This window comes from Anomaloglossus baeobatrachus, chromosome 3 (assembly GCF_048569485.1).
Source record: "Anomaloglossus baeobatrachus isolate aAnoBae1 chromosome 3, aAnoBae1.hap1, whole genome shotgun sequence".
NCBI lineage: Eukaryota > Metazoa > Chordata > Amphibia > Anura > Aromobatidae > Anomaloglossus > Anomaloglossus baeobatrachus.
Window position 1 is genome coordinate 701,486,821 of NC_134355.1, and position 27,673 is coordinate 701,514,493.

General features: G+C 43.8%; 1 protein-coding gene across 1 annotated transcript in view; it reads right to left on the reverse strand.

The window, feature by feature from the left end:
- Nucleotides 1–4,837: 4,837 nt before the first annotated feature.
- The window catches only part of LOC142297467 (uncharacterized), a 231,552-nt gene continuing 208,716 nt past the window's right edge, over nucleotides 4,838–27,673 (reverse strand). Inside the window, exon 9 of the mRNA XM_075341693.1 lies at nucleotides 4,838–6,524. Coding sequence (XP_075197808.1) covers nucleotides 4,931–6,524 — 1,594 coding nt within the window. The 3' untranslated portion in view covers nucleotides 4,838–4,930. The remainder of the gene's footprint in view (nucleotides 6,525–27,673) is intronic.

Consider the following 27,673-nt stretch of genomic DNA (forward strand, 5'->3'; position numbering starts at 1 on the left):
GTCGTGAAATTATTGCAATTATAAAGCTGGTATATGTGTGTTCATATATATGTGTGTGTGTATAATATATATGTATGCGTGTATTTATATACTAGCTGTACTACCCGGCTTAATAATTGTTAACAAAATAGAATGTATTAACAAAAATTTATTCTGCACACAATATCCGCTGCCCGGCATAGTAACTGTGTCTCCCTTTCTCTCCCGTTCTCTGTCTGTCTCCCCCTCTGTATATATCTCTCTGTCTTTCTCTCTCTTTGTCTGTCTGTCTCTGACTCCGTCTGTCTCCATCTCTTTCCCTGTCTATCTCTGTCACTTTCCCTGTCTGTCTCTTTACCTGTCTTTGTCTGTCTCTTTCCATCTCTTTCCCTGTCTGTGTGTCTCCCTGTGTCTGTCTCTTTACCTGTCTGTGCCTGTCTCTTTCCCTGTCAGTATGTCTGTCTGTGTCTGTCTCTTACCTGTCTATGTCTGTTTCTTACCCTGTCGGTGTCTGCCTCTGCCTCCGCCTCCTTCCCTGTCTGTGTCTGTCTCTTTCCCTGGCTGCATTGTGACACGCCATTATTCCATATAAGGGCGTGGCTGCGCATTCTTCTGAAGTTCTGGCTGCATTGTGACTCCCAGCTCCATTCGCTTTAATGGAGGCAGGTTTTTTGGTGAATAACTGTAAAGCGTGGGGTTAAAATTTCCCCTCAAAACATAGCCTATGACGCTCTCGGGGTTCAGAACTGTGAGTGTGCAAAATTTTGTGGCTGTAGCTGCGAGGGTGTAGATGCCAATCCCGGACATACACACATTCAGCTTTATATATTAGATAAATGTAGCAAAGATCCTTTATCTAAACATTATTTATCAAAACACGGAGGATCATTTAGGGGATCTCAGGTTTGGGGTATACAGAGAGTAATGAAGGATTGGAGGGGAGGTGACTTTATAAAAAAGATGTCCAGAGCTGAAAGTCAATGGATTTTTGAATTAAACACATTAAAACCTAATGGACTTAATAATGATATTGAACTCTTTGCTTTTAATTAGCCCATACGCCCCTTTTATTTTTAAACGTGATTGCAGCAAAAAGAAAAAAAAAATATCCAGCAGCAGCGTTTTCATAGGGAAAATATTTTTCTTAAAATTCCATTTTATTGAAAGCTAATTAAAAATCATGGTGCAGCAAGTTATAAACACGCGGTTTTATAACTTGCTGCACCATGATTTTTAATTAGTTTTCAATAAAATGGAATTTTAAGAAAAATATTTTCCCTATGAAGACGTTGCTGCTGGATAATTTTTTTTTCTTTTTGCTGCAATCACGTTTGAGCCTCCCTTATTCCATGCACCGGCTGACCTTCTCTACAACATGCATTTACCAGCATAATACCATACGGTGAGCTGTATCTTTTCTTTTTTACTTGTGTGCCTCTTTTATTTATGTATTTATTTTTTAAATCTAACAATATTAGGAATACATTTTTTTTATAAATTTAATTATCTTTCTATTTTGCATCTGTAGATTGTATAAAGCAGATAGTAATATCGCATACTGTTGTATGAATATATGTATACATTTTACTGTACAGGCTTGTATAGAGTCGTTACGTTTTAATATAGTATGTCATAAGGAGTTTTGTGATTACCGCAAAAAACTCCTGTAAAAAAATCCCGCACTGAATGTGTATAGTATATATGGACCTTTTATGTGGATTTATACATGGTTTATGTATTTTTTACTATGATGAATTTCAATCCAATTATACTATAAATAGCATCCAATGGAGTGACTGAGCCATCCTTGAGGAAGAGGACCATTAATGCCCCCGAAACGCGCGTTGGATTTTGCTCAGTCTATTATCTGCGGTGAAGGCTTAATTGTCCGATCTATCTTAGACCTTTAAACTCCTAATCTGTATAAAGGGTGGACGCCCAAACAGTTCAGGAAAAGCCTTCTCACCCGTGTCTTGGAAGAACCACTAACCCCGGAAACTAACGATCTCCCTGCCTTCCCAGAACGGAGCCATGTCCTGCCAGCATCTGTCTCCAGGCATAGGATTCCGTACAGGGGAGATATGGTCTAAACAACTCTATCCAGGCACGAGATAGCTACATCGCGAAGAGACTGCACTACCTTGGGATCTCCTGACCGGTGTCGTTTATCAGGTAACCTGCACTAGGTACCCGTCACGGGTGTCCCGGTGTATTGTTGCATTCCTGCATTACTCCTGTGGATCAGCGCTAGGAGTGTGGGAAGTTTAAACATACCAAGTAAAACTGTAAAGGGGAAAAAAGCGCAATAGGGTCTTACCCGGTATGAGGGTGGACAAACAAGACAAAGAAGCACTCACCTGGTGAGGTTGTGCCAGTCACAACCCCTTATGATAGCCTGTGAGTGCCTGGTGGTTTAGCTGCAGCCCCGGGAGATGAATTTTGTATCACACAGGTAGAAGAGAAGACCGGGTTTATGCCGCGCTAAAAACCACTGATGCGTGTAAATTAAAAGATTTCCTTTTTATTGGACAGTTCCTATGCGTTTCAGAGACATCAGTCTCCTTCCTCAGGAAAAGAAATCATATTACAGCAAGGCCACTTGGACCTATATATAAGGAGCAAACAGCCATGTATGCATTAAGGACTGCCTGTATGACTCAGACGTCAGACGGATGTTTCTGAAACGCGTAGGAACTGTCCAATAAAAAGGAAATCTTTTAATTTACACGCATCAGTGTTTTTTAGCGCGGCATAAACCCGGTCTTCTCTTCTACCTGTGTAAACATACCAAGGGGAGCTTGGTTTTATGTGGAGCGCGTGGCTTCTAATAATATCTGCAAAACGTGGAGGAGTTGTAGCTTTTCTTGTGAGGTTTTAAAAAAAACTCCAAAAATACTGTTCTGACTTTAACGGACCGTATCACTGTTAAAATATTTATTGGACGTTTTTATTTTTTTCATCTGGGAAAAGAAAAAAAGAAAAACCCCCGTCCAGCCCTTCACTATAATCGCTTTTAATCCTAAAAAAAAATTTCTATCTGAATGTGGCAGCCGCCGGCCGGGGCTCCACAACCATTTAGAGGAATAATTTTTCTAAAGTTTATATACTGTTTGTGTATTTAGGTGCCCATTTGTTTATCATTATCGCAAGTTTTTTACTACTGGAATAAGGATAGAAATAATTATAATAAACCCTTAATTCAGGGCTGATTTTATATTTAGGAATTATTTCTAAGTTTTTGTATAGACATTGGCTTACAGACTGGTCACATGGCTATGACATCATCGAAGGTCCTGTTAATTGAACTTTGACTGCCACTGTGCTAGTGTTACATCAGCATCACCCGGTACGGCCGCACACTCTGCTGACAGGAGTGGTTGGCTGCATGTCTTTCCATACAGCTGATGCGCTCGTGTCCGGAGAGTGTCAGTCCTTGCGGAGTGATGCCCATGCGAGACTGCACCAGTCATACGTAAGTGGAACTCCAGCCTCAGTGTCAGCCTGCTTCTCACACTGTATAGATGCTGTCTGTGCACAGTGATGAATCAGAGCTGACAATTCTCTCCCTGTGGATTACGTCGGACTAAGAATTGTTTTTATAATAAAGATGGAGTCTAAATATTTCTTGTATTATTTCTAATAAAAAAAATTTTTTTTTTTTTTTACGGTTTACTAGAAATTCAAGGTTACCATGTTTAATTTGGCGTGACACCATTAATTAGAGGCTTAGTACCATCTGAGAATACAAAGCTGGTATTAACCCCTTTATTACCAAGCACCAGGGATGCTAGATGAGGCGGTTAAAGCGCCTGGAAATGGCGCTAAAAAACAATGCGCCATTTCCAGGGCGGCTGCGGGCTGCCGAGAGTTCCAGCCCCAAGTTGCCTGGTTTTACCTGACTGGCGATCAAAATACGGCGGGAGCCCACACATTTTTTTTTTATGTTGTAAATAAGTAAAAAAAAATAGAATTAAAAAAAAAATGGGCTTCCCTGTATTTGGTCTGGCAAACATTAAGAGACCATTGAAAATTTTCACTTTTCCCGATTCTTCTCTTTATAGGTATATTTTTGCGTAAACTGTTCTTTATTCTATAAACTACCGACAACATCTCCGAATTTCCAAGCAATACATTCAGTATTTATTTTCTGAAAATACTAGTTTCATCTTGGCGAGTGCCTTTTCTCATTCTACTAATTTGTGACAGTGAGGGTATGATTGCACTTGTGTCTCGCATTGCATCAACCCGCACCTGACGCTCTCAGGACAGGAGCGCCTCAGCAGCGTGGAAACACATGAGGCTGACCCGCTCCTGTCGGGAGATTGTGCGCCGTGATGCGATGCGACACTCACACAGTGACTGTCAAAGTTCAGTTAACAGGACCTTCAGCAGACTTCATACTCATGTGACCAGTCTGTAAGCCAATGTCTGTACAACATTCACACCTGACTGGTCACATGGCTATGACGTCATGGAAGGTCCTTTTAAGTCAGTGCTGGCTACCGGGCGGCACAGCAATGATCGGTCGCGGAAGCAGAAGTGGCCGGGAGACTGTCTGCATGACGCATTGCGGGACCTGTAAGTATGATCATAATGTTTTTTTAATAGGTTGCTTTTTTTTTTTTTTTTTTTTTTTTTAGAGTCCCTGGATCCAAACCATATTGAATCTGTAACACGAGCTTCCCAGGACAGCTTGTGATCGGGATCGTGTACACGATCACTATGTGTTCGGTATGATCCCCGAACTTTACAGATCGGGATCGCCCATCACTAATCATGGAGCCTGTCAGGATCATTGTCCCCAAAGGATCCATGTCACAGTTGACACCAGGTAAATGTAATATTGGTACTTGGCAGCTTCAGTATATGCAATAAAAAAAGTTTAATGTCTACAAATATTACTGACTTGTAAAAAAGATAATATTTTTGCTTTATAAAACATTTTTTCATATTAAACATCAAAACAGCTTCCCCTGTGTGTGTGACTTCTCTGATGAGTATGAAGCTTGTCTTTGCTTATAAAGCAATTTCCACATTCTGAGCATGAATACGGCTTCTCTGCTGTGTAACTTCTTGTATATTTAACCTGAAATGATTTGTTTAAAGAAACATTTTCCACACTCTGATCGTGAACTTTCTTATGTCTGAGAAGACTTGATTCATATATAAAACACATCCCACATTCACTACATGTAAATGGCTTCTCTTCAGTGTGATCTCTTTGATGATCACTTAGCAGGGCTTCAGTATTAAACTGTTTCCCACATTCTGAACATGAATATGGCTTCTCTCCTTTGTGAACTTTCTGATGTTTAACAAGGCTTGATTTTTGTGTAAACCATTTCCAACATACTGAACATGAATATGTCTTCTCTCCTATGTGCGTTTTTATATGAGAAAGAAGATTTGCTTTTCTCGTAAAATGTTTTACACATTCTGAACATGAATACATCTTTTTCTCTGTGTGCCTTTTCACATGAGAAAGAAGATTTGCTCTACTCATTAAAAGTTTTCCACATTCGGAACATGAATATGTATTTCCTGTGTGAATTCTCTCATGTGCACTGAGACTTCTTTTTAGTTTAAAAACTTTATGACATTCTGAACATGAATACGGCTTCTCTCCAGGGTGACTTCTCTCATGTGTAACAATATTTGACTTTTCTTTAAACTGTTTCCCACATAGTGAACCTGAATTCAGCTTCTCTCCTGTGTGAACTTTCTGATGTTTAACAAGGCTTGATTTTTGTGTAAAACATTTCCCCCATACTGAACATGAATATGGCTTCTCTCCTGTGTGAATTCTCTGATGTATAACAAGACGAAATTTTGTAGTAAAACATTTCCGACATTCTGAACATGAATACGGCTTCTCTCTTGTGTGACGTCTTTTATGCGTAATAAGATTTGCTCTACTTTTAAAACATTTCCCACATTCTGAACATGAAAACGGCCTTTCTCCTGTGTGAACTCTCAAATGTTCAACAAGGCTTGATTTATATGTAAAACTTTTCTGACATACTGAACATGAATACGGCTTCTCTCCTGTGTGACTTATTTTATGCTGAATAAGATTTGATTTATCTTTAAAATATTTCCCACATTCTGAACATGAATACGGCTTTTCTACTGTATGCACATTCTCATGTTTAATAATGCTTGATCTATGTGTAAAACGTTTCTGACATACTGAACATGAATATGGCTTCTCTCCTGTGTGAATTCTCTGATGCCTAACAAGTTGTGATTTTATAATAAAACATTTCCCACATTCTGAACATGAATATGGCTTCACTTTGTGAATTTTCTCATGTTTCGAATGAAATAATTTATCTATAAAACCTTTTCCACATTCTGAACATGAAAACAGCCTTTCTCCTGTATGAATTCTTTGATGTCTAATAAGATTATGTTTGTTTGAAAAATGTTTCCCACATTCTGAGCATGCGTACGGCTTCTCCACTGTGTGAATTCTTAGATGTCCAACAAGATGTGATTTTACTTTAAAACGTTTCCCGCATTCTGAACATGAGTACGGCTTCTCTCTTGTGTGATTTCTCTTGCATTTAACAGGATCTTCTTGATGTACATTAATTGTAATGAGGTTTTTTCCTGAGGACTGACACATGTTCTCTTCATCTTTTACATTACATTCTAGTGATAACATGACATTTCCTCCAGAATGATCACTTGCATTTTCTGTTGGAGACAAAAAAAAAAAAAATGAAATTTATTTTTATTTTTTTTTAAATCACAGCTTAGACAATTTTACAAATATTTCTATTAGACTGGAATAACACGTCATTTTTGATGCAGGTTTTTGAGCCAAAGTTCCGGAGCCAATTCGATAAAGTTCACCGGCCATGTAACCTGCATTGCAGGGTGGGCCATTTATACGAATACACCTAAATAAAATGGGAATGGTTGGTGATATCAACTTCCTATTTGTGGCTCATTAGTAACGGGAGGGGGGAAACTTTTCAAGATGGGTGGTGACCATGGTGGCTATTTTGTATCCAACTTTATCTTTTTCAATGGGAAGAGGATCATGTGACATCAAACTTATTGAGAATTTCACAAGAAAAACAATGGTGTGCTTGGTTTAAAAGTAACTTTATTTGTTCATTAATTATTTACAATTTTATGACCACTTATAAAATGTGTTCAAAGTGCTGCCCATTGTGTTGGATTGTCAATGCAACCCTCTTCTCCCACTCTTGACATACTGATAGCAACACTGCAGAAGAAATGCTAGCACAGGCTTCCAGTATCCGTTGTTTCAGATGCTGCACATCTTGTATCTTCACAGCATAGACAATTGCCCTCAGATCACCCCGAAAGATAAGAGTCTAAAGCGGGCTTTACACGCTACAATTTATCTAACGATATGTCGGCGGGGTCACGTCGTAAGTGACGCACATCCGGGATCGTTAGTTACATTGTAGCATGTGAAACCTCCGTGCGATTGCGATTGAACGTTAATCGCATGCACGTCGTTCTAAAAATTGAACGTCAGGTTGTGCAATGTTCCCGAGGCAGCACACATCGCTGTGTGTGACACCCCGGAAACGATGAACACAGCTTACCTGCGTCCCGCGGCTCCTGCCGGCAATGCGGAAGGAAAAGGGTGGGCGGGATGTTTACGTCCCGCTCATCTCCGCCCCTCCGCTTCTATTGTCCAGCTGCCGCGTCACGTCGCGGTGACGCCGAACGTCCCTCCCACGCCAGGAAGTGGATGTTCGCCGCCCACATCGAGGTCGTATGGAAGGTAAGTACGTGTGACGGGAAATAATAGTTTGTGCGACACGGTCAACAAATTGAACGTGCAGCACATACGATGGGGGCGGGTCACATTGTAAGGTGTAAAGCAGCCTTTAGGGGCTTAGATTGGGAGACCTTGGTGGCCATTTAACTGGCCCACGATGATCAATCCACTTTCCAGGAAACGGTTCATGTAGCTGTGCTCAGACCCGACACCCATAATGTGGTGGTGTACCATCTTGCTGGAAAAACTCAGGGAACGTGCCATCTTCAGTGCATAAAAAGGGCAACACATCATCATGTAGCAATTTCAGGTCTTCCTCGCTGAGATGCTGCAGCAGCTGGATTTTTTAACGGTGCCATTTGTGAATAGCTAATATCCGCCGAAGGAATGTTTGACTGATGACACTCTCCAGTGACATGTGGCGAGTGCTACGCCGTGGGCTCTTGCTGAATGAAGCTAGGACAGGCACTGTTGTTTCTTCATTAGTGACAGTTTTCTTGCGTGCACATTTTTGCAAATCCAACACTGAACCTGTTTCACGAAATTTGGAAAGCAGTTTGCTAACTGTAGCATGAGAGATGGGTGGTCTCGTAGGGTGTCTTGCATTGAAATCTGCTCCAATGACCCGGGTAATGCGTTCACCAGACATCAACACAATTTCTATCTGATCCTCATGTGTTAACCTCTGTGACACGTCAATGGCTGTAAACAAAGAGAAACTTGCAAATAACTAATAAAGGAATAAAGTTACATTAATACCAAGCACACCCTTGGTTTTCTTGTGAAATTCTCAATAAGTTTGAGGTGTTACATGACCCTCTTTCCATTGGAAAAAATAAAGTTGAATCCAAAATGGCATACTTCAAAATGGCCGCCAAGTTCACCACCCATCTTGAAAAGTTAATCCCCTCCCATATTCTAATTAGCCACAAAATAGGAAGTTGATATCACCAACCATTCCCATTTTATTTAGGTGTATCCATATAAATGGCCCACCCTGTACATCACATATTGGTGAGGGAATCAAGAAATCTTTGACACTGAGTTGCCACTTCCTAATTATACAAAATAAATTTTATAATCTAAATTGTTTGCAACAAATAATCCGTCTTGATTCCTCTTCTCCTTTCTGGTTAATCCCTTTGTTTTTAAGGATAGGAAACACTTTTGGATTTTCAAACCTCAAACATTCCTGTTGGTCTGGAAAGGCGCGAGCAATTTTTTTTTATAACTGAATTTTTATTACATTTTTCAAGATAAACAAGGAGAACAAATACATGGATATGTCCCACAAGCATGTGAGCATAACTTTGAACCTTAAATCAGGGCACATATCTTATTCACTATTACAATAGAAACAAGGAATGTGACAATACGAACGTTACAATACTAGACAGGGAGACATAAGGAATTGGGGAACGAAATGGGGGGGTGAGTATATCAAACTTCCATCAAGACCATGCCAAGCCATTATGTTTTATTAGCCCAGTAAATACTACAAAGGGACCAAACACTCTCGAAAAGATCCCGCATATTATTTGACATGGCAGATAAGTACTCCATCCTCCTCACATCTTGGATCCGAGAATGGAGATCACTAAGTGAGGGCGGATAAGTCAACCTCTAGTTACGGGCAAACAGCTGGCCGCTGTGGTTATGTGTAATAGTAACCTTTTCACTCTCTTCCCCAATTGGACAGGTGGAATATTTAATAGATAAAACTTAGGATCCAGGGGTATCTGAAGGTCAGTTACTTTATAGATAAGAGATTGTACCAACTTCCAGAAGCACTGGATATTGGGGCATACCCAGAATATGTGCGGTATATCTCCCGCTGTAGTACCACATCTCCAGCAGTTGTCGAGTATAGTTGGATTTAGTTTATGTAGTAGTGATGGGGTGTGATACCAATACATGAGTAATTTGTACTGATTTTCCTTATAGACATCGCACGAGGATGTTTTTGAGGCAGTATCCCAGATCCGCTTCCACATACACAAGGGAATGGTCTCACCAAGGAAATCCTCCCAATTACTAATATATGTATGATTTGGCTTGCTTCAGGGTAGGGGGTAATTAAAATACGATATATATCTGAGATAAGGCCCTTGGTGGAGACCCCAGCTCTGCATAGTCTTTCAAAACGTGTGGGAGTAGAGACTTCTAGGGAGGAAAAAAGGGAGCGCATCAGGTGTCTAACTTGTAGGTGCCGATATTGGGAGTTGCCAGAGAGATTAAATCTAGTGGATATAGTGGCGTAGGGGAGAAGGACCTTGGAATGTGCGTCTACTATGTCAGCAAAACAAAAAAGAGCTTCTTGTTGAACTATGTTTTAGTCGCTGTACCCTGCATACCATCCGGCATCCTGGGGTTAAAAAGAAAAGAACTCAGAGGAGAGCATTCAGATTAAGTGGAAACTAACACAGCAGTCCCATATCCTCTTAGTAAAGGCTATAGGGCCCAGGGTATGTGGATCAGGCTTGTTAGATGAAGTGCCCCAGAGGTAAGAGTTGGGATGTATTGGGGCGAGCCATAACGTCTCTATTTCCATCCATCCAGAGAAGGCACAAAGATTGGACCATTCATGAATGTGACGCAAGTGTACTGTCCAATAGTACCTAGTTATATCAGGGACCCCCAGTCCTCCCCTCAGTCTACTGTCAAGCAAAGTCACTTTTTTAATTCTAAAGGGTGCTTTACACGCTGCGACATCACTAGCGATAGCTAGCGATGTCGTGCGCGATAGCACCCACCCACGTCTCTGTTTCGACATGGGGGTGATCGCTGCCGTAGCGAACAATATCGCTACGGTAGCGTCACAAGCACATACCTGCTTAGTAACGTCGCTGGAGACACCGAACAATCTCTCCTTTAAGGGGGCGGTTCATTCGGCGTCACAGCGACGTCACTAAGTGGCCGCCCAATAGCAGAGGAGGGGCGGAGATGAGCGGCCGGAACATGCCGCCCACTCCCTTCCTTCCTCATTGCCGGTGGACGCAGGTAAGGAGATGTTCGTCATTCCTGCGGTGTCGCACATAGCGATGTGTGATGCCGCAGGAACGACGAACAACCAGCGGCATGCACCACCGATATGAAAAAGAGCGACGTGTCAACGATCAACGATTTTTGCCGTTTTTGCGCTCGTTGATCGTCGCTCCTAGCTGTCACACGCTGCGATGTCGCCAACGATGCCGGATGTCCGTCACAAACACAGTGACCCCGACGATATATCGTTAGCGATGTCACAGCGTGTAAAGCACCCTTATGTCTCTTATGGGCCCAAACAAATTGAAGTATAATGGACTGTACAGTTAGGTCCAGAAATATTTGGACAGTGACACAAGTTTTGTTATTTTAGCTGTTTACAAAAACATGTTCAGAAATACAATTATATATATAATATGGGCTGAAAGTGCACACTCCCAAATGCAATATGAGAGTTTTCACATCCAAATCGGAGAAAGGGTTTAGGAATCATAGCTCTGTAATGCATAGCCTCCTCTTTTTCAAGGGACCAAAAGTAATTGGACAAGGGACTCTAAGGGCTGCAATTAACTCTGAAGGCGTCTCCCTCGTTAACCTGTAATCAATGAAGTAGTTAAAAGGTCTGGGGTTGATTACAGGTGTGTGGTTTTGCATTTGGAAGCTGTTGCTGTGACCAGACAACATGCGGTCTAAGGAACTCTCAATTGAGGTGAAGCAGAACATCCTGAGGCTTAAAAAAAAAAAAATCCATCAGAGAGATAGCAGACATGCTTGGAGTAGCAAAATCAACAGTCGGGTACATTCTGAGAAAAAAGGAATTGACTGGTGAGCTTGGGAACTCAAAAAGGCCTGGGCGTCCACGGATGACAACAGTGGTGGATGATCGCCGCATACTTTCTTTGGTGAAGAAGAACCCGTTCACAACATCAACTGAAGTCCAGAACACTCTCAGTGAAGTAGGTGTATCTGTCTCTAAGTCAACAGTAAAGAGAAGACTCCATGAAAGTAAATACAAAGGGTTCACGTCTAGATGCAAACCATTCATCAATTCCAAAAATAGACAGGCCAGAGTGAAATTTGCTGAAAAACACCTCATGAAGCCAGCTCAGTTCTGGAAAAGTATTCTATGGACAGATGAGACAAAGATCAACCTGTACCAGAATGATGGGAAGAAAAAAGTTTGGAGAAGAAAGGGAACGGCACATGATCCAAGGCACACCACATCCTCTGTAAAACATGGTGGAGGCAACGTGATGGCATGGGCATGCATGGCTTTCAATGGCACTGGGTCACTTGTGTTTATTGATGACATAACAGCAGACAAGAGTAGCCGGATGAATTCTGAAGTGTACCGGGATATACTTTCAGCCCAGATTCAGCCAAATGCCGCAAAGTTGATCGGACGGCGCTTCATAGTACAGATGGACAATGACCCCAAGCATACAGCCAAAGCTACCCAGGAGTTCATGAGTGCAAAAAAGTGGAACATTATGCAATGGCCAAGTCAATCACCAGATCTTAACCCAATTGAGCATGCATTTCACTTGCTCAAATCCAGACTTAAGACGGAAAGACCCACAAACAAGCAAGACCTGAAGGCTGCGGCTGTAAAGGCCTGGCAAAGCATTAAGAAGGAAGAAACCCAGCGTTTGGTGATGTCCATGGGTTCCAGACTTAAGGCAGTGATTGCCTCCAAAGGATTCGCAACAAAATATTGAAAATAAAAATATTTTGTTTGGGTTTGGTTTATTTGTCCAATTACTTTTGACCTCCTAAAATGTGGAGTGTTTGTAAAGAAATGTGACAATTCCTATCAGATATTTTTGTTCAAACCTTCAAATTAAACGTTACAATCTGCACTTGAATTCTGTTGTAGAGATTTCATTTCAAATCCAATGTGGTGGCATGCAGAGCCCAACTCGCCAAAATTGTGTCACTGTCCAAATATTTCTGGATCTAACTGTATATTGCGCAACTCTTTGCATGGTACACACACCGGAAGGGTCTCAAACAAATAAAGTAGCTTCAGCAAGACAGACATTTTGACAGCGGAGATTCTTCTAAATAAAGATAGTGGGAGCTTGTTCCAATTGAGTAAGAGTCTTTTTAGTTCAGTAAATAAGCCAGGATAATTATGCTGGTATAAGAGCTTATACTTAGATGTTAATTGTATGCCCAAGTATGTCAAGGATATAACTTTCCATTTATAGTTGTGGTTTTCCTGCAAGGAACCAATCACAGGCGGCAGGACGTCCGGTGGGCGGGGAAAACAGTGTATCCATCGCAAGTGTGACTCCGTTAATTTAAATAAATAAAAAAAACGACTTGCGGTCCCCCCTAATTTTCATCCCCAGCCATGATAATGCCGGCCGGGGGCTGGTATTTCAGCCCGCAGCCGCCCGGTACTGCCGCATCTATTAGATGTCGCAATCCCGGTACATTACCGGCTCATCCCGAAGGCGTGATGCGGTGCCAGTCGGGGGTAATAGGTTTGTGATCGCACGGGCGTCTGTGAGATACCCGCATCACAAACCTGTAAATGGATGTAAATAAATAGACAGAGAAAAATCCTTTACTTGGAATAAATTACCCCTCCTTCACCACTTTATTACCCAACACCCTGCAGCTCCGGCGTAAGCCACACGTCCCACGGCGACACATCCAGCTCTGCTACATATCACACAGCTAGCAGCCGTAAAGCACGGCTGCCAGCTCTGAGTGTAGACACGGACTGAGCAGAGGCTGTGACAGGCTGGGCTGTGACCTTCTCTCCTCCGCAGCTCCAGCCCCTTCCCCTTCCTCACTGACCTCAGTATGAAGGAAAGCTGTGGAAAAAAAGCGCAATAGGGTCTTACCCTTATAGGCACAGGGCAAGGAGGGGGGAGCAATAATACTCACCAACTATAGTTGTGAAAGTCACAACCACTATATTCGCATGTAGAAATGGATCAAGGCAGCGGCAACCCAAGCGGCTGATAACAGAGAAAATTGTAGAAACGGGTTTCTATACCGCGTCAGTGATTTGATGTTGTCTTTTCTATGGTCCTGAGGAAGGGGGCAGAGCTCCTGAAACGCGTAGACCTATGCTACAATAAAGCCACATTAATCTGACATCCAGACTTGTGATCATTGGCGCGGTATAGAAACCCGTTTCTACAATTTTCTCTGTTATCACTGACCTCAGTAGCAGGGAGGGACACTCGGCTCTGCTGTATTGCCAGCGTGAGCCGTGTGTCATATGATGGGATCGCACCAGTGTAAAATCGCACCGGTGCACGCGGAGACAGACAGCGGAGGAGATGGGGAGAAAGTGCTCCCTCTGTCTTCTCCGCTCCTGTGATGCAATTGCAAGATAGCATTCACAGTCGCATGACCCGCCGCTGACATTCGCATGACCCGCCGCAGCAGAGGGTCATTTGCATATTGCTTCCGATGCTTTCGCATCGGAAGTGGTACGCAAGTGGACAAGAGCCCTCAGAAGTGTGATGGTGATGAGATGTCAGACTTGTGCGGGTCTGACTGACATCACACAGCACAGGCTTCTCCTCTGTTCTCTTTGCCTCTCCCTCTCTTCTCCCTCCCCTCTTGTCTCCTCTCAGCTCTCTCCTCTCCTCCTCCCTTCCCCTCCTCTCCATCTCTCCTTTTCTCCCTCCTCTGCTCTCTATTCTCCTCTCTTCCTCTCCCTCTCTCCTCTCGCTCTCCCTCTCTTCTGTCCCCTATCTTCTCCTCTCTCTCTCCTCTCTTCTCCTCTGCTCTCTCCTCTTGCTCTCCCTCTGTCCATCTTTCCTCTCCCCTCTCTCTCTCGTTCATGAAGCATGTTAAAAAAACGTAGTGTGACCGCATGAGGTTTTTTTTAAAATTTAAATAATTAAACAAAAAAACGACGTGTGGTCCCCCCCCAATTTTTATCTCCAGCCATGAGAACACCGGCTGGGGGCTGGTATATTCTCAGCCCGCAGCCGCCCGATATTGCTGCATCTATTAGATGTGACAATTCCGGTGCGATATCGGCTCATCTCAATTGCCCTGGTGCGGTGGCAATCAAGGTAATAGCAGGGGTTAATAACAGCGCACAGCTGCTACTAAACCCTAGGTTGTGATGGCACAGGCGTCTATGAGATACCTGCATCACAAACCTGTAAATTACAGTAAATAAACACAGACAGAGACAAATCCTTTATTTGGAATAAAATACAAACACCCTCTCCTTCACCACTTTATTAACCCCCAACACACTGCAGCTCTGACGTAATCCACACAATGTCCCACGGAGACACATCCAGCTCTGCTACATGTCAGAGCGAGCAGCTATAGAGAAGACGCCAGCTCTGAGTGCAGCCTATTACTGAGCCGCGAGAAGCAATGACTGCACAGCAGAGCTGTCACAGGCTGGGGGGCGCGTCAGCCAGGAACCAATCAAGGATGAGAGGATGGCCGGTGGCCGGGGAAAACACGGAAAGCTGTGTGTATGCGATGTACAGTACAGGAAGTAAATGCGCGACCCGGAAGCAGTGTGCCACCATGATATCGAGTCTCAGCAAGTATGAAACGCTCAATTAATTCAGATTTTGTTTATTTTTATTAATTGCCGAATCCGGATCGTGCACCCGAAATCCCGCGTCCGGGTGCGGCACAGATATAGCGCTGAAACCACGCGGATCCAGACTTTTACTGTCCGGATCCGCTCAGCACTATCTGTGAGCAATCTGTATTCAATCCGTATGTGATCCGCTTTTATCTCAGCAGGTATTAGTCATTTACAGTCCTGCACAGGAGTATTTACTGTGTTCTCCGCTACATGATAGAATTGTATCCATAAAAACAGATGTCACTAGGATGGTCCATGTGCTGTCCGTGTGACATCTGTTTTGTTCTCGCACCCATAGACGTGCGTTGGAGAGTCTCGTGCGAGAAGCTCTAAATATCGCAGCAAGTTGCTTTTTTTTCCCAGTCCGATTTGACTTGAGAAAAAAAAAAAAGAAGCAGATCGGAGCTGCCTCATTGATTAACATTTGTTTGTGTGCAATGCGAGATTTTCTCACATTGCACTTGTGCGAATCAATCGCAAGTGTGACGCCGACCTTACCCGGACTCTTCCATTCAGAGTCTTAAAAAACAAATGCGAGACATGAGGCTGGTGGACGTTTGGAGGATCCTGCATTCATAGGTTAAATATTATGTTTTTTATTCTCCGGTTCACGCCGCTTATAGCCGGATCGATTACTTTTTAGTTTCCCACTCACTGCTGGATTTCCGGGTGGCAGCCAAGGTAGGGTCAATGCTCTGGTCAGATCATGCTCCTATATATTTCTCTATGCGCCTGGATGCCCAGAAGAGGCCGGTACTCTCATGGCGCTTAAACAAAAACTTGTTGCCTATGTTGTTGGACTCCATGTGCCTTGCAGATATTAAGCATGGCATTCAAAATGTCATCTCTGACCACGAGCTGTACCCTACTTTGCCTTCAATAAAGTGGGAAGAACTTAAGAGTGTCTTAAGGGGCATCTTTATATCTCACGGCTCGTGCCTTAAAAAGGAGTGATCCAAAAAGACTGACAGACTTTCCGCCATCATCGCTAACTTTGAGGCTCGCTACAAAAGTGACTCACTCCAATCCACCTTGGCCCAACTATCCACGGCACAGCATGCTCTCCTACAATTCCTGGACCAGAAGTCTCACAGTTTTAGGGATAGAATCAGAAGTTGTTTCTACCAGCTGGGGGACAAGAGTTGTAAGTTCTTGTCAAGGGCATTATATAGTCGAAATAGTTGCATCCCCTTGGTCAATGATTCCTCTGGGAGGAAGGTGTACAAGACTCAGGATATTGCCGCCAGTTTCAGTTCTTATTATGAATCTCTGTATAAATTTAAAAGGTCATTTTGCGGATCTTCCTCTCCTCCAGCTGCAGGAGAAGATCAAATCTTATATGCGGGCCCATAAGCTCCCCACGGTGCCAGACAAAGTAGTAGCGGACTTAGAGGAGGAATTCACTCTAGAGGAGGTGGCCACTGTCATTCGAGACTCTAAACCAGGTAATAGTCCAGGGCTGATGGTTTTACCGCTGGCTTTTACAAATTATTTGTAGATTCATTAAGCCCCCCTTTCCATTCCATGCGCAATCACATCTCTTTGGGAGGCTCGTTCCCACCCCAAGCTCTTGGAGCCAACATAACTGTACTTCCCAAACCATTCAAAGATCCCTCCCTATGCAGCAGCTATCGACCGATATCCCTAATCAATACAGACATAAAATTGTACTCCAAGTTGCTTTCTAACAGGCTGCGGTCGCTTCTCCCAATGGTGGTTAATAGGAACCAGGTGGGTTTTGTTCCAGGTAGGGAGGGTAGAGACAATATAATAAAATCTGTTTCCCTGGTGGACTGGTCGAGGGGGGCGGGGGGTCCCATGTGCTTCCTGTCGATGGACGCTGAGAAGGCCTTTGAAAGGGTGCAGTGGGAATTCATGCTCCAGGCTTTGAGGAGTATAGGCCTTCGGGAGGTGATGTTGTGTCGGATTTCTGCCCTTTATTTCTCGCCATCGGCTCAAGTGAGATTGAATGGTACCCTGTCGCAGAACTTCCAGATAAGTAATGGGATGAGGCAGGGTTGCCTCTGTTAGAGAATAGTCAGCCATAATAATTTTTTTCTACGGTTTTTATACAAGAAAATGCCATGGCAGATGACATGACCAGTGATACCATAAATTCACCCTTGAATATTACCTGCTTAACCCAGCAGGAAGTACGCCGCCGCCTCGAAATCACTAAGGTTGACAAATCTCCGGGCCCGGATGGCTACACCCCAGAGTACTACAGGAATTGAGTTCTGTGATAGATAGACCATTATTTTTAATCTTCTCAGATTCCTTAATAACAGGGTCGGTACCGCAGGACTGGCGCATAGCAAATGTGGTGCCAATATTCAAAAAGGGGACAAAAACTGAGCCGGGAAATTATAGGCCGGTAAGTTTAACCTCTACGGTTGGTAAAATCCTTGAGGGTTTCTTGAGAGATGCTATACTGGAGTATCTCAAGAAAAATAACCTTATGACAGAGTATCAACATGGGTTTATGAGGGATCGATCCTGTCAAACTGATCAGCTTCTATGAAGAGGCAAGTTCAAGCCTGGACCAGGGAAATGCAGTGGATGTTGTGTATATGGACTTTTCAAAAGCTTTTGATACGGTGCCACACAAAAGGTTGGTACATAAAATGAGAATAATGGGGATAGGGGAAAATATGTGTAACTGGGTTAAAAACTTGCTCAGTGATAGGAAACAAAGGGTGGTTATTAATGGTACGTACTCGGACTGGGTCTCAGTTCATAGTGGGGTACCACAGGGGTCAGTATTGGGCCCGCTTCTTTTCAACATATTTATAAATGACCTTGTTGGGGGCATGCGGAGTAGAATTTCAATATTTGCAGATGATACTAAACTCTGCAGGGTAATCAATACAGAGGAGGATAATTTTATATTACAGGGAGATTTATGTAAATTGGAGGATTGGGCTGAGAAGTGGCAATTGAAGTTTAATGTAGATAAATGTAAGGTCATGCACTTGGGTAGAGGAAATAACATTTATGATTATGTACTTAATTGTAGAACACCGGGTAAAACAGACACAGAAAAAGACTTGGGTGTATGGGTGGATGGTAAACTTCACTTTAGTGGCCAGTGTCAGGCAGCTGCTGCCAGGGCTAATAAAATAATGGGATGTATTAAAAGAGGTATAAGTGTTCATGAAAAAAATATAGTTCTACCTCTGTACAAGTCACTAGTGCGACCGCACTTATATACTGTGTACAATTCTGGTCACCGATATATAAGAAGGACATAGCTGAACTGGAGAGGGTGCAGAGAAGAGCCACCAAGATTATTAGAGGAATGGGGGGGCTGCAATACCAAGACAGGAAAAACGAAGGCTTAGGGGGGATCTAATCACAATGTATAAATATATGAGGGGACAGTACAGAGACCTTTCCAAAGATCTTTTTACACCTAGGCCTGCGACTGGAACACGGGGGCATCCGCTACGTCTTGAGGAAAGAAGGTTTAATCATAATCACAGACGAGGATTCTTTACTGTACGAGCAGTGAGACTATGGAACTCTCTGCCGCATGATGTTGTAATGAGTGATTCACTACTAACATTTAAGCAGAGCCTGGATGCCTTTCTTGAAAAATGTAATATTACCAGTTATGTATATTAGATTTTATGACAGGGTATTGATCCAGGGAACTAGTCTGATTGCCGGATGTGGACGAAGGAAGGAAATTTTTTCCCCATTGGAGCTTATTTGCCACATTGGGGTTTTTTTGCCTTCCTCTGGATCAACATGTTAGGCTATGGGTTGAACTAGATGGACTTAGAGTCTCCCTTCAACCTTAAAAACTATGATACTATGATAATATGCTGAGCAGCCATGTTTTATCTAACAGCCTTCTTGGGCAGACTTGAGCAAACTAACTTTGCAGGTAATGAGATGCATTGGCTAGAGTTCTCCCCCCAGAGAGGAGAAAGAGATGATATCAGTGTTATTAGCAAATATAGGAAAAAGTCTAAAAAGGTTAAATCGAATAGAAGAATACAATTGCGTCAGTTGATAGATGGTGATGTGAAGTCATGAATAGTAGGTATATTGAATTGATAAAGAAACAAAGTTGTCAATAGAGTTGTCAGTGTTTGAAGAGTTATGTGAAGTAGAGGCGCCTTCAAGGATCAGAGATGTTAGCCATGACAACATTACTGAATTAATTAAAAAGTATCATGGAGGCCCATAGGGATCTGATAAGTTTCTACCGCAATGCTCGTAAATAATGTCATGATGTATCATTATATTCTTTGTTCTCTAACGTATACGCCTTTCTCTGCAGTATTTGCTTTCCTTTGTCTAACATGTATAAAAAACCCCACCCGCCTATCGGGGGACACTTCTTCATCTGTTGCCAATTCTGCAAGACACCTGCATGTGTCTTCGTGCCGATAACCTGTCTTATCTGCTCTGTTGCTATCTCGGAATAAACTTCAGTCTTTGCTTGGAACGGATTGTCTACAACGTCTTCTTAGCTCTCGAGGTCTATGGACTTTTTCTTTCAGCCTCCTGTCTCCAATACTATATATTCGCTCTATGAAATACCTGACGGAGGCTATTAAAAATAATCCATCTATAAGGGGAGTTCGCCTTAAGGAAAAGGAGCACAAGTTGGCCCTCTTCGCGGATGACCTTTTGTACGTGACGTCCCCTACCACAAGCTTACCCAATTTAATGTTGGAACTCCATGAGTTTGATTGCCTAAGTAACTTCAAAATTAATTCCCACAAATCAGAAATGCTCAACATCACCCTGCCTCACCCGGTAGTCTCACAACTACGCTCCTCCTTCCCTTTTAGAAGTCCCTTACATATCTGGGGGCTAAACTGACTGCGGACCCCTCTCTGCTATATGCGGCTAAATTCATGGGAGCTTTGCATTCTGCTGAACTAGACCTCGGGAAATGGAGTAAGCTCAGCTTGTCCTGGTTTGGCAGGATTAATACCATAAATATGGATCTTCTACTTCGACTGCTGTATTTCCTCCAGGCTCTTCCTATGTGTTTGCTGGCCTCCTTTTTCTCTCGCCTTAAGTCGGCAATCTCTAAATTTATCTTTGCAGGCAAGCGACCTTGTAGTGCGTATCAGATACTGTCGGTCCAGGGCGGTGGGCGGTTTGGGTCTTCCCAATTTCTGCCTATACAGTATTGCCTCCTTGGGGACATGTCTATTGGATCTGTTTCATCACAGGGAGAGGAAGAGCTGGGTGGATATAGCGCGCTCCAGGGCGCAGCTCTGCCCGTTAGCTACTCTCTGGTCACAATCCAAATTTTGGCTCAATCAGATTCACATTCTTTCCTTCTAAAACATCTAATCCTTTTTGTTAAAAAAGGGGTGAGAGGGCCCGAAGAAGTAAGGTGACACCTATCCGCTCCTATCTATGATAATACCTCGTTTCTGGCTTGGGCAGAAATATGTTCTTAAATAAACAAACTTGATCGTCCCCTTTTACACAACTTTATATCCAACTCAGAGCTTAAATCACTCCAGAGCCTGTTCCCTGACTGATGTCCCCAGGGACGCTTGGTTTCTTTATGAGCAATTAAAAAGTTTTGTCAAGTCCTTAACGCCCTACCATGACATATTTAGAGGCCTGACCCCCTTTGAGAGACTGTGCTTAGGAGGGGATCCTCCTGGCCACACCATCTCATTGTTATATGGAATTTTTCAGGAGGACCATATCATCTTCCCAAAGTGGGAGGCGGACCTGGGAAGATCACGATCGGCAGCAGAACGATCCAAAATACTCCTGTACACACACAAATCCTCAATGAACGTCTTCTCTCAGGAAAGGGGTTATAAACTACTACTGGTATCGTTGTCCTGCAGTCCTACACACCATGTTTCCATCTGTCTCAGACACCTGCTGGAGATGTCAGATAGAGGTACTTGACTGCATACCTGGTGTGCATGTCCTCCCATCAGGTGCTTTTGGATGGACATCCTTGAATTGTATAACAAGCTCTTGTGACGACATGGACTCTCATGGGTTAAAGTTTCTTAAAATTCAGCCAGACAGCATGATAGATTGTCTATAGATGGGGGAGAAGTCCCTCATTGTTTTAACAAGACTCTTGTTGACTCAATGTAATTGTGTTGGCCACTGAAAGCCAGACATATTGTTCTCCAGACTTTTCCAGTAACCATTGTATTGTAGTTGTGTATTGATAATGTAATTACCTTAGTAGCCATTGTCTAGTCGGTGACTTGCCGACTCCATGTAGGTATACTGAGTCTTTCTATGCACATAATTTAAATGAACATTATCCATGCAGCTTGAAATTCATCCAATGGGAGAAGCAATCTTGTCCAACTAATCGATGAGGACGCAGTGTATCCTAAGGGAAGGTTATGGCTATAAAAGGGACTTCTTTAAGCCACCAGGGTTGATGAAGGTTGATGGATGCTGATGGATCCAGTCTCAGCTCTTTGGAGCTGACTAGAGGATCAGGATATCTTATGGCTTCAATCTAGGGACTCCGGTTCCGGTTGGAGACCATATCCACAGCCTAGGGATTTCGACTCCGGCTGCCAGGATTGTATCATCATACCAGGACTACCTAAGGAGGACACTCAGGTTGGGACAGTTCAGTCACCTGGAACAGACTTTGCAGACCTCAGCCAGCTTCCTAAATCTGGCGCTATTCCTTTCTCGGTGGGTGCCCGCCAAAAGCGGGGTGCTGCTGGATTGGAGTAAGCGGCCCTGGAACCTCTGAGGCAAGGACATTCTAAATCCCTGGTGAGCCAGCGGAAGGGTGAGACTCTGTTGCTTGTTACATTTGTGTGTTTTGCTGGTTATGTGTTATGTGCCGTTAATTGTTTGGGGATCCAATAAAGTCTAATTATTGTGGTTCCCTCACCCTGTGTTGTCTGAGTAGTGTTACGCCCACGGTTAAGGAGGCCGGCGTTCAGTTGGGATGAGCCCTGAGCCACGCTGTCTTTCTAAAGGCGGCGGGTTTTCGTGGACGAGAGCACCCACTGAGCCCCGTGTCCCCACAGCTCTAATCCACCAAAATCCGGCCCACCCCGGACCTGGCCCTCCTGTCATGGTGTGAGCTTTCTGTGGCCGAGTTCAAGAGAAACTTACTCAGATACTTCCCGGTAGTTGCTCGCAGGCTGATCCCCAGGTACTGGAAAAAAACAAAAGTAAACTCTAGAGCCGAAATTGTGGCTGAACTCAACTACACATTCAGAATGGAGGAACTAATAGGACAGGCCACTGGTAGTTCTGAGAAGGTCCTTAACATTTGTACCCCCTGGATCCTGCTGAGATACACCCTCCTGTGGCTAAATAAATAACATCCTGGAACCCAATATTACTTCGGTTATTGATTTAAAAGGGCGTTGTGTGGCCGGACCCACGCGAGGGGGAAACCCTTCCCTCTCCCTCTTTGCCCCAGCCATTTCTATTCCCTTTTGGCTCATATCTTTTCCCTTTCTTACTTTTGCTTATTCTCCTACATTCTTTGGATACTTTAGGGGTCAACTTCCCAACTCTTATTTTATTTTCCCTTCCCCAGGTCTCAGTTATCCCTGCGAGGATTAACGAGTGATAGATGACTGTGTGTAATGTAGTGGAGTTTGATACAATAAGTGATTTTGCTGTGATAAGCCTCGTGCACTCCCAGTTGTAATGTGCCTAATTCCGTTGGCCTGTGTAACGCTCAATAAACTTTGATTTTCAACAAAAACATTAGGACAATATATGAAAGTTACTTTATTATACAAAAAAAAACCACTGCAAGAGGAAACCTCAAAAACATGTAAAAAACCAAAGCAGGGCAGAATGGTCAGCTAAGATGAAAAGGAGTTACACCACGTGTGTATTGGTATACCTAACCCCAATATAGTCATATTGGATGAATACATGATATAACCTAGCATAACCGCTTGCCATAAGGAGAAGACGACAGTAAATACAACCTCTCAAGCCTCATATTTAGTCCATAATCACAAAGTGCACATGCTAATGTAAACCCATACAGGCAAACCGCATATATTATATATAAGCAATTAATATACACTCCTATCGGTATAACAAATTACAGGCATGGCACCTCACGGTGGTATAAAATCCAGGTGATTACCATGTGTCCATACCCACTAGGTATGACTATATGGTGGTTCTGGTATACCAATACGATAGTGTAACGCCTTTTCATCCTAGCTGACTATACTGCGCGGCTTTGGTTTTTTACATGTTTTATGAGATTTCCTCTTGCACCGTGTTATTTTTGTGTAATAAAGTAACTTGGTATATATTGTCCTATTGTGTTTTTTTATTATTATTATCTAGTACTTGGGGGCATTGCTTACAGCAGAAATGGCTTCACAGAGCAGGCTCATCCATACAGAGAAATGTCCAGCAGATAAGTGTCCGCGGATGAATGTCCGGCTCTCACGTCAGGATCACCAGTGTCAGGGCTTCTCACAGCTGTAGTTCAGGCTCCACACCGAGGCCCAGTATGCTCCATATCTGCTGGTTTATGCCCAGCTCCAAGACCTCTCAGGCTCAGGACCAACTGTCCAACATTACACAGGCTTTTCTGTGGTCAGCAGCGACTGATTAAGCTCTCACGCCAACTCTTCAGTCTCCACTCAGACTCTGTCTCACCCTCCACATGTAGCCGCCACACGGAGCTTAGCTGAGCACTCATAGATTGTCAGGGCGGCATCTGACCGTGTTCACACAGCAGAGTCTGACACTCAGGTCTCGTTAGGCTTCTGAGTTTCTGCTAGCCTGGTGATTGTCTCTGGAGTCACATGTTGTGAGAGACCTATCACAGCTACTCTATGCCCTTTTTAAGATGGTGGATTTGGTCCTCCCTCGCTGATTACTGTTAACAGTCCTTGTGCTGTGGTGATCCAGTTGCAGGACATTTTAAGTAGAGCTCTTACTGTAATGAACACGGTCTAGGGACCTGCATCTCGGCGATTACCACTAGTATTCTGGAGCCTTTTTCAGAGTTTAGTGGTGTTCTCTGAAGAGTTGTCAGGAGCTGCCGCCACACAAACCATATGACTGTATCATAAGATTTAAGCCAGGGGCCAAGCTGCCCAGTGCGCTCAAGAGGAGGCCATTGCACCCATAATCCTCGGTCCTGAGGCCCACGGTTCCTCGTACTAGCTGTCACGAAGCTAATGGAGATTGATCAAGTGCATCCAGCCCGCTGCCACCAGGAGATCCGTTGCACCACTAAGGGGTGCTACCACTGCGGAACGGAAGCTCCGCACATCTTATACGCTTCTTCCCAAGAAGCTGGGAAACTTTCCAGACTAGGGTCAGTATTAGAGGCTACCCTATGTGATTACAAGTCCTCTTCACCTCTATATATGACTATGTCTGTTTGCTTGGACCTGTCCCGCCCACAGCCATGACTCAGTCATGGGTACGGGATTGAAATAGACCAGGTGAGTGCTGCTATGAGCAGTTCTACTACTCATATGTGAGGCCGTATGGCACATTTTATAAAAATATTTTAGTGTAGGACTGCCCCAAATGAGATTTGCCGTGACGTGGCGGGGTAGATTTTTTTGCCAAAAATCTCAAAATTTTTATAATAAGTACAGTTTGGAATTTTTAGTGCTGAAGTGCACATTTAGTGCTGGCTTTTTGTTTTTTCTATGTTTCTAACCAGTAGCGACTCCAGCTTCTCTGAACTGACCCTTCTGGATTCTGGCGCTGATGGGAATTTCATACAACAGACTATAGTGGATTCGTACTGGATTCCCGTTAGTCAGCTGCAAACTCCAATTACTGTGCGATCGGTGGACAAAAGGCCATCCAGTTCGTCATCATAAAAGTTGTCCTACGTGTGGGAATGCTGCATACAGAGATAGCCTTTCATGACGCATCCGCTGTTGCCGGGCATACCGTGGCTTTGGAAACATGAACCAGTTCTGGACTGGAGATCTGCTCAGGTGGTGTCACACCTGCAATGAAAGCTGTTCTGTTTCTGTGCAGCCCCCTTGACCGCCTGTGAGACTTTCTAATCTTCTGGGTCTAACCGCAACACCAGAAAACTTCATCCATTACACATTCATGTTAAGAACCTACAACTCTGCCCTTAACCTCGCCAAACCGACCTACTTAACCACACTGATATCCTCACTAGCCAACAATTCAAAAAAGCTCTTCGACACCTTTCACTCTCTCCTCAGTCCCAAAGCACAGACCCCTATCACAGACCTTCATGCTCATGATCTGGCCTCCTATTTAACAGAGAAAATAGAAAACATCCGCCGAGAGATCAGCTCCCAGCCACCAAGCGTTGTGAATCCCATCCCTCCCCACATCCCATCCAGCTCACTTTCCACATTTGACACAGTTGCAGAGGAGGAAGTGTCCAGGCTCCTATCCTCTTCTCGTGCTACCTCTTGCCATACTGATCCCTTCCCCTCACACCTACTCCAGTCCCTCTCTCCAGTTGTCACTACTCACCAAACTAAAATCTTCAATCTCTCTCTCTCTCTTCTGGTATCTTCTCTTCCTCCCTCAAACACTATCATTACTTACTCCATTGTTAAAAAAAAACCCCTTCTCTTGACCCATCTTGCACAAACAACTACAGACCAGTCTCCAATCTCCCCTTTATCTCCAAACTCTAGGAACGCCTGGTCTACTCTCGCCTCACCCGCTACCTCTCCTCTCACTCTCTTCTAGATCCTTTACAGTCTGGCTTCTGTCCCTTACACTCAACAGAAACTGCCCTTGTCAATGTAACCAATGAGCTATTGACAGCAAAACTTAATAATGACCACTTTCTGCTTATCCTTCTTGACCTCTCTGCCGCCTTCGACACAGTTGACCACCATCTCCTTCTTTCTATGCTCCATTCAATCGGCCTAAAGGACACTGTTCTTTCCTGGTTCTCTTCCTATCATTCTGGCCGCTCATTCGGTGTATCATTTGTTGGCTCCACACCTTCTCCTCTTCCTCTCACTGTTGTGGTCCCTCAAGGTTCAGTCCTCTGCCCTCTTCTTTTCTCCCTCTACAGCTTTGTGGTGATAGACAGAGATGAGGGTGGAGATGTAGGACCAACTATTTCTGCCAGCAGCACCCTGCTTTTGGTTGGCTCCCACTGAGAAGATAATGTATTAGCTGTGGGCTGCAGTCCCATGTAACTCCACAGATAATACAGTGATACTTTTGTGAGTGGAGATAGTAGTGATTGCTCCTCTGGATCACACTGCTGCTGGTTCTGCATGTGCTGCTGTTTTGGGCTGGAGGGAGGAGTTATGGCCCAGTCACACACAACGACTTACCAGCGATCCCGAAAACGATGCGACCTGATAGGGATCGCTGGTAAGTCACTGGGAGGTCGCTGGTGAGATGTCACACAGTCAGACCTTACCAACGATGCAGGAACGATACAGGTCGCAGTAGCGACCTGTATAACAATCTCAGCAGTCACTGTGACCCTGTCACACCATGTCAAACACAGCGATGTGTCCTGCCCAACAGGACATCGCCTTTGAAGAAAATGGCCTGGACCATTCTGCAACGACCGGCGACCTCACTGTAGGGGCCTGATCGCTGGTAGATGTCACACATAATGAGATCGCTACTGCGTCACAGAAACCGTGACTCAGCAGCGATCTCGCTAGCGATCTCGTTATGTGTGACGGTACCTTAAGGCAGAATCAGTGAGAGAGGACAGCAGACTGTATCTCTATTGATGATAATGACAGACTGCTACAAACCACACATCTTCAGCAGTTTTGAACTAGGTCAACTGTAAATCACAAGTTGATCACCTATCACGTGAACATCCTCACCCGCACCTCAAACATCATAGATCTGAAACTTCATGATGCTGCAATTGGCAATTTTCCTGTGGGAATTTTTCAGGGAACCCCCTGCTGCACCTCACTGAGCTTCCTGCAAAAAATATCAACCCCACATTGCCCCTCTCCACAATGTAGGATATGCAGGCCTGTCACTGTAAGAATCTGTGGGGACACAGTATACAGGGGACATCATACCGTGTATGGGTAGCTAAGAGTTCATCACACAGTATAATACTGCCCTTCCCTTACACTGAGCGCCAGGAGATGGAAGCTGAAAAGTGTAAGCAATCTCTACTATACTCTTGGCACTTACAGTCTCTGCAGTGAGACCAGCGAGGAGAGCAGACTGTCAGTCAATACATGTCTGACACTGAGAAATCTGGTCTAGGCTATTTTGGGGGCGTTTTCTTTTCTCCTGTGTGATGCTGCCTGCTTATGATTGGTCAGTGTTATATAGGTGAAGAAGTAGCCAGAATAAATTATAACTCATGAAGAGCACTCCAATGCCTACAATTGTCATGGAGATTGGGAAAGATCGCCCCATTGCGGCCAATAATGGTC